Genomic DNA, 12248 nt, shown 5'->3' with positions numbered 1-12248 from the left:
TTGGACATGACTTGGCATCAACAAAACCAATTCTACCGGGAGTGGGGTTCGAACCCACGCAGACAAATGTCTATTGGATCTTAAGTCCAACGCCTTAACCACTCGGCCATCCCGATCATGAGCACTGACATCTACAAGTCAAATATTACTGGGTTAAAATTAATTAGGCTTTCTAAATTCCATATATATGCGTTAATATACTGTACTGGTGTTTTTCTTTATGACTTACTTCACTCTATATAATAGGCTCCAGTTTCATCCACATCATTAGAACTGATTCAAACTCCTTCTTTTCCATTGTGTATATGTACCCCAGCTTTCTTATCCATTCATCTGCCAATGGTCATCTAGGTTGCTTCCATGTCCTGGCTATTGTAAACAGTGCTGTGATGAACATTGGGGTACATGTGTCTCTTTCAGATCTAGTTTCCTCAGTGTGTATGCCCAGCAGTATATATGGAATTTAGAAAGATAGTAATGATGGCCCTATATGTGAGACAGCAAAAGAGACACAGATAAAAAGAACAGACTTTTGGACTCTGTGGGAGAAGCAAGGGTGGGATGATTTGAGAGAATAGCATTGAAGCATGTATATTACCATATGTGAAGTAGATCATCAGTCCAAGTTTAAAACATGAAACAGGGCACTGGGACAACCCTGAGGGATGGGATGGGGAGGGAGGTGGGAGGGGAGTTCAGGATGGGGGACACATGTACACCCAAGGCTGATTCATGTCAATGTATGGCAAAACCACTACAATACTGTAAAGTAATTAGCCTCCAATTAAAATAAATGAATTAATTTAAAAAATTGATTAGGCTTCCCTGGTGGCTCAGATGGTAAAGAATCCTCCTGCACCACTCTGACCACTCTGACCACCACTCCTGCACCATATTGCTGACCTGAGTGGTTGGCATCAGTCCTTTCTGGCAGCAGGAGAAATATGACTGGTCACTAATGAAAGATGAAGCTTTGAAGCCAAGCCTCAAGTGGTGAAACAACTTTCTATGAAATGGAAAATGCATTTCTTTGCTGCTTTGTGAACAGATTTTACAGTCATTAAATTTACCTAAAGTAGTTAAAAAAAAAAAAAAAAAAAGAATCCTCTTGAAATGTAGGAGACCTGGAAATTAATTAGACTTGCTAGTCCCTGGAACATTATGAATAATTTTACACCCTTGAGATCGGAGACAAAGCTTTAAAGAGAAAAAGCAAATTCTTATAATGCTTCTTGGAAAAAACTAATGAAACACAGTAGGTCTAGTTAACATCCATTTTATATACATCTTATATATTTTTTTTCTTGCGATGAAAACTTTTAGGGTCTACTCTCCTAACGACTTCCAAATATTCAATATAGTATTATTATTAATAACTATACTACCATGGTGTACCTTACATCTCCATAACATTTCTTTTATAACTGGAAATTTGTACGTTCTGACCCCTTTCATTCTTTTAACCCATCCTCCATTCCCCTCTCAATCATCAATCTGCTCTCTGTGTCTAAGAACTCGATTTTGATTTATTTTGTTTTTTGGATTCCAAATGTAAGTAAGAGCATACAGGATTTGTCTTTTTCTGTCTCATTATTTCACTTAGTATAATTCCCTCAAGGCCTAAATCAATGAAAGGTCATCAATAATAAAATCAGTATTTTTATTATACATTACTTGGATGTTTAAACAAACAAATAATGTTTGCCTTATGCCAAAGTAAAATGTTGAGAACACATACTAATCACAAACTTAGGAAAAGACTGTTCTGTAGCAGTGGTAACAAGTAGCCACCAGACCTGAATTTAAACCAATTGATCTATCCATGATAATCATTTTGTGAACATTTGCACAACCAATCACTGTCAAACCCTGCTTTCTGAAATGAGCCAGCCAGGGATGCACCCACTTCAGTAAACATCCCTTTGGGTGCCATCCAAACAAGAGTCTCTCCAGAAGAACCATGCTTCCACAGAATATGTCAACCCACTGACCCTCTGAAAGTCTACCCTAAGCCCCCTCTCAGAAAATACCAGTCATCAGCTCTTTCAAAGGCATGGTGCCTTACCAGCACTACCCACTCCTTAAATGAATGTAGGCTTTGGATTTCAAGCAGTGAGTGGTGAAAATGCCCCTTTGCCAAATCTGAAATGCTGAAATTTCATTTTTTGCTGGGACTGTGTTTGCTGGGGGCAGGGGTGGAGGGGAAGGAAGGTAATGTCACTGCTGAAGAACAAATGAAGTCAACATTCATTCCCAATTTGATGTCTGTGAGGCTATCTCCAATTTGTTAGGTGACTGCAGCAAAATTATTCTGCACTTATTCTTCCAAACACATTTTACAAGACAAGCATTGCCCTGATACCTAACAAGGAAAAGGATGTCACCTCACATACTGAGGAATGGTATGCTGACTTATACATGACTTTGTGTGAACTTTATGTTAACTAGAACAGCCTGTCTTGTGGCTGATCAAAAATATCTGGTATACTTTGCTTTAATCACTAAAGAAAAGAGTGAATTGTCCAGAAGTAAAATATGTCTGCTTTGAAAATAGAAGTAAAGCTAAGTGACTTCTGTGATAGTCCAAGTCAGAGATGCTGGTGGCTAGAAGAAGGTGATAGCACTGGAGGTGGAGAGAAGTAGTTGGATTGTAGATAATTTTTTAGAGCAGAACCCCATCAACATTGGTTGATGGATTTTTCATTCACTTAACAAACATTTATTGATTGCCCACTGTGTACACTCTTGTAAGAACCAGGCATTGAGCAATGGACAAAGGAGATGAAAAATCCCTGGCCCTGTGGAGCTTACTATTCTCATCTGGGAGACAGATGAAGAACTATATAAAGAAAATATTTATACTTCTGATAATGATCCATTGCTATGAAGAAGAGTAAAGAATAGAGGAGATTTAGTGGTTTGACCTTTTTTTTCCCCCCATTTGAACCATTTTATTAACACCTTCTTAACATTTTAAGATATTCCAACTCATGAACACAGGATAACTTTCCATTTACTTAAATCTTCTTTAATTTCAATGTTCTGTTGTTTTCAGGGCACATGTCCTAAACGTCCTTGGTTGATTTATTCTTGAGGTTTTTTTTTTTTTTTTTTTTTTTTCTTTTCCATACTCATGTACATGGAAGTGTTTTCTTCATTTCAGCTTTGGATTAGGGCAGTGCTTTGAGCCAAAGACATGAGTAGGAAAAAGCAGAGAATGGCGGTTGGCACCATGTAGAAACAGCCTTTAAAAGGTGACAAAACCTCCTCAGGGTCACTGAACTAGAAAGTGGCAGGTCCAGGATACTTCCCCAGGGCCTTCCACTGACTTCGGAGCTCGAAGCTGTCCTGCCTCCCTGCTATAGCCTCTGTGGATGTAGATGCTTCAACTAAGCGCCTCCCACTTCTTTGTTTTTCTGTCTCTCTTTGGCCAAGATGTTCAGAGGAGGATTTTTAAACCTGCTTCCTCGTTATTGCCAAAGACGGCTGTTTCATCTTCACCTCTATTTTCTTATGGGGACCCTACTGTTGCCCTGGGCTTCCTGCCCGATTCCTGATCCTGTTTGCCAGAAAATTACTACAAGCAAACTTTGTAGGCATGCAGCATCCTCAGCTCCTACCCAGGCGCACTGGATCAGAATCTCTGGAGTAGGGCCAGGAAGCTGCATGTGTAACAGGCTCCCTAGGTAACTGTGATGTTCCTTGGGGCTGGCGAGCTCAGGTTTGACAATTTTTAAAGAGATGACCATGGAAGATCCTTTCTGGACTCTGAATAGCAGTCTGACTGAGGTGAGGGAGGAAGCCATGAAGATTTATGGAGAAATAGGAATCCAGAGAGTGAGAGGAGCAGGGGCAAGCATTCTGAGGCAGGAGTAATATTCTGCTGCTGCAGAAATATTCAAAGTGCTATAAGGGATCTAAGGAAAATGGTGAGATTGTGGGTCAGAGGGTGGGGGTGAGATTGATGGGGAGCAGGAAAAAAAGGGGAGACTGGAAAATAGACATGCCGAGACTGAAAGAGAGAGAGAGAGGAAAGAGAGAGACTGAAGTAGAGAGAAGATGGAAAGAGAATTGAGGAACAAAGAGAAGAATAGACTGAGTATTGGGGCAAATGAGGGGGACTGAAAGTATGCTGGAGGGCAGAGAGAGGGGAGGGGAAAGACGGGCTCCTGAGGTAGAAAGAGATGGCCCCTGAAGGAGAGGGGAGAGTGAGACACAGGCATGGAGACTGAGGGCCAGAGGGAAGGGAGATCAAGGGACAAGAGAGGAGAAAATCAAGAGCAGAGAGAGAATTGGATATCCAGGGGCCACAGCTGCAGGTCTCTATATACAGACTCTGGCGTTGCTGCCTTGCTTGAATGGTTCCAACAGAAGCTTGACCTGTTCCAGGACAAGAGTCTGTAAACATACCTGAGCTCCTGATCAAAGACTATAAATTGAAAGGCCAGCCCTGGGGACAACAGAGGAAGTCTTGCGTGAGTGGAGGGAACACAGCCCCTAGAGCCCTCCCGCAAAGGACTGGACAGCATGGCCATCGGGCCTGTGCCATGGCTGGGCCCTCTGCTCCTGGTTTCCCTCTGGGCATCCTCAGCTCCAGGTAGGAGGATCCTGAGAGTCAGGCAGGGCCTCCCCAAGGGGCCCTGGCCTGACTCTTTCCCCTCCACGTCCCACAGCTTCCCTCCTTCGGCGCCTTGGTGAGCACATCCTGAGGTTTCAGGAGAGCTCAGCCCTGGGCCTGGGGCTGGGCCCAGATTCTGTGACCCTCCCAAAAGAGGGGTGGTTGGAGCAGCCACTGGACCCTTTCAATGCCTCTGACAGACGCTCCTTCCTGCAGGTAAGGCCAGGAGAGTGGAGATCCGCTGTCCACCCTACTCCCTTCTCAGTCCCTACTGAGCCCACCCTACTCCACCCCTCACTCTCTGCTTTCTATTCCTATCTCTACACCTCTGTCACCTCATCCCTCTCCCCATCAGCCTCACCTGATATCTGCTGTCAGTATCCCTATGGCCCTTTAGTCTAGCTCCTCTGTTTCTTAAATTTGCCCTCTATCCCCTAGTCTCCCCTTCCTTTCTTTAGCCTCCCACTTTTTTTGTTCCTCGGATCCTATCCTTCAGTCTTTCCTTTTCCCTGTCATTCACTCTCACTCCCTCATTGCTCCTCAACTACCACCCCCCTTCTCCCTGTCCTTCAGATTAATCACCAAACCCACCACCAAGTCTCAGTAGGGAGCAAAAATCTGGACCAGCTTTGGAACCAGAACTGGCTCACAATAGGCACTTGAAGATATATATTGAATGAACAGATTTACCACTTTTATATCTACTCTTTTACACTTCCTCTCCCCACAGTCTCCAAAGGTCATCCCACATAGACCTTATTCCTAATCCACCTGCATTCATCAATTATTCTACAATAGTTATCTCAATATAGAGCAAGTGCCTACCACTTGCTAGCCACTATTCTTGACCCTGGAGTTATCAGAGTGAAAGAGCTGACAAAAATATCTGCCCTTGTAGATATTACATTCTAGATGAGGAGACAAACAGGAGAGAAATGAACATGTAAATAAACAAGTCAATGTCAGATTAAAAAGATCCGTTAGGGAAAGAGACCAGAATGAACAGGGAATAAAGAGTAGGTCAGAACTCTCACAATTCCATTTCTTCTTCCCCATCCCACCTCTTAGCGGTACTGGGTAAATGACCAACACTGGACCAGCCAGAATGGACCTGTATTCCTGCATCTGGGGGGTGAAGGCAGCCTTGGACCTGGCTCAGTGATGAGAGGTAAGAAGCAAGGGTGAGTAAAGACAGGGGGAAGTTGGTGGAGGCAAGGAAGGGGAGTTGCATACCGTGAAGTGCTGTGAAGCCTGAGGTTTGCAAGAGTTGACACCCGACTCACATACATCCCCTTTGGACTCTTCACAGGGCACCCTGCAAATCTGGCCCCAATCTGGGGGGCCCTGGTGATAAGTCTGGAACATCGATTTTATGGCCTAAGTATACCTGCTGAGGGACTGGACATGGCCCAGCTCCGCTTCTTGTCCAGCCGCCATGCGTGAGTGGGGGTAGGGAATGTTTGGGGTCATGGGACTGAGGATGCCTGTATTTTGGCTTCTCTGCATCTTTGTCTCTTCTTCCACTGCCCAAAGTTGACCTCTGAGTCCCTGGTCTCATGTTTTCTTCTCTGTCTTTCAGTGTTTTACTCTTTCTTTTTCTGTCTCTGCATCTCTCTCCTTCCCTATCCTTTATTTCCCCACCTCTTCCACTGTACTCTTAGCTTTTGCTATCACCCTATGACCTGCTGGTCCAGACTACCAGAATCCCTTACGTGGATGACACAGCTTCCTCACTGGTCTCCTTGTTTCTGTCCTTGATCCCATCAGTCTATTCTTCAGATGAAGCCAGAGTGATCATTAGACAATAAACCAAATCACCTCTCTCCTGGTTCAAATCCCTCACATGTCTCTCATCGCACTCAGAGCAAAGACAAAACCTTTCCAACATCTCCTCCACCAGCCCCTGGATCTGCTTTGGAAGCTCCTATGCTGGCTTTGGAGGATCCCCAGTTAGCTGTCTGGCCTCTCTCTCTCCCTCTTACTGGACTCCAGGTACACTGAAGTTCTTGCTCTTCTCCAGACTTGCAGGCACATCGCTTCCTTGAGCCTTTGAACTCTGCCTTCTTCAAAGAGTGGGCTTCCCCCAGATATGTGTCTAGCTCCCTCTCTCACTTCCTTCAGTGCACCCTACTCCTATTACCAAATCCCTTCTCTTTCTTCCCCCCTTCACCTACTTTATTGTTCCCCCCCCTCCCCGGACATATCTCTCCCTTCTCTGCTTGCTATCTTTCTGTGTCTGTCTGTAATCAGTCTGACTTTCTCTGCCTCACTCTTGTCTCCATCTCTGTGTGTCTCCATCTGTATCACGCTGTCTGTATATCCCTCTTTGTCTCTTAATCTTTTCACAAGCTAAACTAGTTTCCAACTGCAGTAGGATGACACTAACTGCAAACTGTTTCAGAAAGGTTAGGGAGGGGAGAAAGCATTTGGGATTAAAAAAAAAAAGATGTTAGGGTATTCCCTGGTGGTTAGGTGATTAGGGCTTCACGATTCCACTGAAAGGGTCATGGGTTTGATCACTGCTAATTGGGGAACTAAAATCCCTGAAGCCTTGTGGTACTGCCAAAGGGAAAGGAAAAAAAAAAAAGAAAGAAAGGATGTTAGATATATTCCAATATCTCTGTCTCTTTTTCTATCGTGTCTCCCTCTCCACCAATAACTCCTAACCTATCCAGCCTAGGCCCCCTCCTCTTCCGGAGTAGCTCTCTTTGACAGTCTCCAATCCCTCCTATAATTTAGATTATCACCTAAACTGTCTTGAAGATTTTTCTTCTCCCACCTAGTCTGGAAGAGAAGAGTGAAAGCTTTCCAAATGAGTCTCCTCTGATCTAGGCACTTGTGCAGAAATGAGTGTGTAGGTATGGGGAATCCTCAGAAATACCTCATGAGAAAAAACCCTAGCTTCTGGCCAGCCTCCCTCCATTCTTGTCTCTGGATCCCCGCCGTAAATCGGTGAATCTTCAGGGATTCCTAACCATGGAAACGGACTCAGCCTCTCCTCTCACCCTAGGCTGGCGGATGTGGCCTCTGCCCGCCTCACACTCTCCCGCCTCTTCAACGTCTCCTCCACCAGCCCCTGGATCTGCTTCGGAGGCTCCTATGCTGGCTCCCTGGCTGCCTGGGCCCGGCTGAAGGTCCTGGGACCCCTCTGGGTGGACTGGGGGAAAGGAACTTGGACTGCGAGGTCCCTAACTCAGATAATAGGAAAACCTCCTTCCACACCCTCCTCCCCCCACCCCCCCCCATCCCAATCTGCCTTCACAAGAGTTCGGGGTGTAGAAGGTAGAGACTTGCCTGAGATCACACAACGAGTGACACAGGGGCGGGCAAATAGGGGGTCCCAGTCCTTCAGCTCTCAGGCTGATAACTTGTCCTTCCTCAGTTTCCCCATCTCTTTTTTGCCTCCATCGCCTCTTCCGCTCCGGTGCGGGCCATACTGGATTTCTCCAAGTATAATGACGTAAGGATGGCGGGCGGTGGGCCTGAGGGGAGGAGGGTCTCGTTGGTGCAGATCACCTGATATTCTCCCGCGGCCGGACTTTAGGTGGTGTCTAGAAGCCTAATGAACACTGCGATTGGCGGATCCCTGGAGGTATGAGTTGGGGCCCAGTCAGAGGGGCATAGGGGAAGAGAAAAGGCCTTTAGGATGGGGGCTTGAGAAAACGGGTGAAGTTTGCAAGGTGTTGGGGTCTCAGAGACTTGGGAGCCCCGAGAGGTGGGTGAATTTGGGAAGAACGCGAGAGCTGAAGATGGGTCTGAGTACCACGAAGGGAGGACCCAACTGGGGCGGGCTGATACGGGGGCGGGGCCTGAGGACGGACGACCCTATCAGGAGGTTGTATTAGTGTGGGCGGGGCCTGGGGTGGGACGGCCCGGAGGAGGAGCCGGAAGAGGGAGAGGCCTCGAGCAAAAGCTACTTTGAACTGCCTCCTGGATGAATTTGAATGTGGGAAAGTGGGGAGCCCAGGGAGGATGAGGGTCACGGAAAGGGAAAGGCCGAACCCCGGACCCAAGTCTTCACCAACACTGTCTCTCGCTCTCCGCAGTGCCGGGCGGCGGCGTCCGCAGCCTTTGCGGAGGTGGAGCGGCGGCTGCGCGCGAGCGGGGCGGCTCGGGCAGCGCTGCGCGCGGACCTGGGAGCGTGCGGGTCCCTGGAGCGCGCTGAGGACCAGGCAGAGCTTTTGGGGGCGCTGCAGGCACTCGTGGGAGGTGCGGTGCAGTACGATGGGCAAGCTGGAGCGCCGCTGAGTGTGCGACCGCTCTGCAGGCTCCTCCTCGGGGATCGGGGCAACTGCAGCGGCTCTGCACCCTACCGCGGGCTTCGTCGGGCAGTGCAGGTGAGAACCCCGAACGCCGCCGAGAGTGAGCAGAGCGAGGATTCCTGTTCCACCTCCGCTGTGTGAACTTGGGCAAGCGTAAACCCTTCTGCACCTTAGTTTCCTCATCTGTAAAATGGGTATTACATCTCAAAAGGACCTCGGAGGTGAAATGAGGTAGGAGAGTATGCCCTGGGGAACAGGGAGCCTGGAGCACAGTAGGCAAATGTTAGCGACTGTGCTTACTATTTTGCCTACATTGTTCTGTCTTCTTTCTGGGGCCTTCAAGAGCGTCTGGCACACAGCAAACTCTCAACTAGTATTTGTAGAATGAAGGAAAAACATTCGTCCAGGGAACACAGTTGTCCTCGGGACACAGTTCTCCTAGAGACCGGGGCTCCTAGCCTCGGACTCCCTCGGACTCCCAAACTCTACAATCCCGCTGTCACTTTTCCATCGATGTCTGCACCAAATGCTGTGTGGTATGCTTCACATATATTATCTCACTGAATTCTTAAAATAGTTCTAAGAAGTAAACACTACTATTGTCTCCACACACAACTGAGGAAACTGAGATCTCACTTGCCCAAGATCAACTTTACAAGTGAGAAGTTCCTAGTCATCTAGCAGCTTAATTTCTAACCCACAGGGACCTATGTCCCCAGCAACTCTGACCAGTGACCCCAGGAAAACTCAGAAACTCACTCTTCTGACTTCTGACCTTTGACCTGTAGGACCGATGGCTCCAGGCCCTGCCCTGGCTTGATGGCGAGGTGGTTGGGGAGGGTTGATGGAAAGGAATGTATGTCTGCATATATGTATGTGTATTGTCCTTTAGGTTGTCACACAGAGCCTGGGTCAGAAGTGTTTAAGCATTTCTCGAGCAGAGACAGTGGCACAGCTGAGGGTCACAGAACTCCAAGTGTCCAGTGTGGGTGACCGGCAGTGGTTGTACCAAACTTGTACCGAGTTCGGCTACTGTGAGTGACTGGCCCAACTCTCACCTCCAAAACATACAATCTCTGCTGTGCCCAGACTAGCCATCTTAAGCTGGTCCAGGCTCATTATGCTCCCTCTGAGACACCCCCAACCTCACTCCAGATATTACTCCATCACAGCCCTGATCATTCTGGGCCATAAGTGTCTTGGGCTGAATGCCTCTCTGACAGGACCATGAACTCACAGAAGAGAGGGTCTGGAACTGTCTCCGTTGTCACTGAGGAGAGCTCTGTACATGATTATTATAGAGGTAGGGGGCTGGCTATATACTCCACACTGATGAATCCCTCTCTCCACAGACGTCACCTGTGAGGTCCCTGGGTGCCCTTTCTCCCAGCTCCCAGCTCTGCCTTCCCAGCTTGAGTTATGTGAACAGGTGTTTGGACTTTCAACCTCATCTGTAGCCCAGGCTGTGACCCAGACCAACTCCTATTATGGTGGCCAGACCCCAGGGGCCACCCGAGTGTTGTTTGTTAATGGTGAGTGTGCCGTCAGAACTTGACTCCTTAGTGGCTCTCTGGCTGTGGCTCAACAAAACATCCTCTCCTTTCTTTCCAGGGGATGCAGACCCTTGGCATGTGCTAAGTGTAACACAGCCTTTGGGACCCTCTGAGCCAGTCGTTCTCATACCGAGTGCCTCTCATTGCTTGGACATGGCACCTGAGAGACCCTCAGACTCCCCTAGCCTCCGCCTTGCACGACAGGTAAGACAGAAAAAGCTCGGAGTGATTTGCATTATAATTTGCGTGCTAATTTGCATGTTCCTGCTCTATACTAGTGCTGGAGTCTGAACTTTCCAAATTCTCCCCACATCTCTACAGAAAATCTCCCAGCAGCTGCAGACCTGGCTTGGGCTGGCAAAGGAGAGCCAGGGTAGGGGTGCTCTCTGAACCCTACACCCACACCAACTCCAGTACGGCCACTTCAGTCCTGGAAGAGAAGGCAGCTTGTTCTGAAAGAGGAACTCCCAGGAATTCACATTTAGCACCTGTCCTGCATAAAACCATCCTGAGTCTGGAAACATCCTACTCCTGATTAAAAGTGCCTTGATACAAAGAGTTATATAAATAGTGATTACTCTCAACGTTCTGGCATTTTTGTTCAGTCACAAAGCCGTGTCCGACTTTTTGGGACCCTGTGGACTGTAGCCTGCCAGGCTCCTCTGTCCATGGAATTCTCCAGACAAAAATACTGGAGTGGGGAGCTGTTCCCTTCTCCACAACTCAATGTGAATATCATTATTTTAAATGTCAAATGTGATATAAACATGGCTCTTCATGCTCATCTCCTCCCCTTGCAAATCAGCTTTAGGCTCAAATATTGTTCAACTAGTGGGCTGGGTGCCTTGCTGCATGTCTGTCTCTGGACTTCAGACCCTGACCTGTCTCTGCTTCTCACTGTTGCTCTCACTGGACCCTCCTCCCTCAGTCTCTTCCTGCCTAAGCTGTCTCTGTCTCTACTGTCTCTCAATCTGCTCCTGTTTCTCTGAATATCTTCATTTCTGTCCTGTTTCTCTGAATATCTTCATTTCTGTCTCTCCCTGTGCCTTAGTCTGGTTCTCTTTCTTTCTCTGCGTCTCTGTCTCCGCCCTTGTCTCTCATTCAGTATCTTTCTACTTTCCTCCCCTCTTGCTTGCTCTGTCCTTACTTACCTCCATTGCTCTGTTTCTGTCTCTCATTTTTGGTCTCTGCGTCCGTTTAGTCACTTTCTTTCTCACTCTCTCTCTGCCTCTATTTCTCTCCCTTCAGACTTTCCCTGTCCTTTGCTATCTTCTCAATCTTGCTCTCTCCCTCAGGCTCAGTTTCTGCTCTTAGGCTCTTCCTCATGGTCTCTACAGCTCTTCTTGTCACCTCATCCTTGTCTTTCTCTGTCTGTCTTTTAGTTTTCCCTCTTTTTCACTCACCAATCTTTTCCCATCGTCAAATGTCACTCTTGGGCAATTCCAGCTTCCAATCCAAGGGATTTAGGGTTCTGATCAAGCGTTCCTGCTGAGGACACCTCCAAGTTCTGAGAGATTGGACCCGGTCTCGTGGGGGCCCACTTAGCCTGCCTTAGCACTGCCAACAGTACCATGGTCACCGGTTGGTTCAACCCTCACCAGGACCAGGAGTTAGCAAGTCAAGTGGCCTGAGTGCCTCTGGGAAGCTGGGAAGTGGAGGGGAAGTGAAGACAAGTGGGGTGAGGGGAGGGATGGGCAGGAGTGTGGAAACAGAGGCATAAAGCCCATTCTGTGAGGGGTCACTCCCTGCCTTTCTTGACTCCAAACCCTGGGAAATAACACTGTTATCTCTTCTGTGAGGTCAGTCCTAGCCCAT

The 12248-nt window shown here is 47.6% G+C and overlaps 1 protein-coding gene and 1 non-coding gene across 2 annotated transcripts; one reads left to right on the top strand and one right to left on the bottom strand.

The window, feature by feature from the left end:
• Positions 1–33: 33 nt before the first annotated feature.
• On the bottom strand, positions 34–116 carry TRNAL-UAA (transfer RNA leucine (anticodon UAA)). The gene has a single exon. It is a non-coding gene; the product is annotated as a tRNA-Leu (tRNA).
• Positions 117–4527: 4411 nt separating this feature from the next.
• PRSS16 (serine protease 16) lies at positions 4528–10823 on the top strand. The gene is made up of 12 exons (XM_065912023.1): positions 4528–4597; positions 4674–4834; positions 5687–5786; positions 5928–6057; positions 7629–7752; positions 8001–8078; positions 8163–8210; positions 8665–8955; positions 9773–9914; positions 10233–10412; positions 10492–10637; positions 10755–10823. Exons 1-12 carry the CDS (start codon positions 4528–4530, stop codon positions 10821–10823), a joined length of 1539 nt encoding a protein of 512 aa, XP_065768095.1.
• The last annotated feature ends 1425 nt before the right edge of the window (positions 10824–12248 follow it).

This window comes from Muntiacus reevesi, chromosome 20, assembly GCF_963930625.1.
Source record: "Muntiacus reevesi chromosome 20, mMunRee1.1, whole genome shotgun sequence".
Classification (NCBI taxonomy): domain Eukaryota; kingdom Metazoa; phylum Chordata; class Mammalia; order Artiodactyla; family Cervidae; genus Muntiacus; species Muntiacus reevesi.
This window is presented reverse-complemented; position numbering and strand designations above follow the sequence as displayed.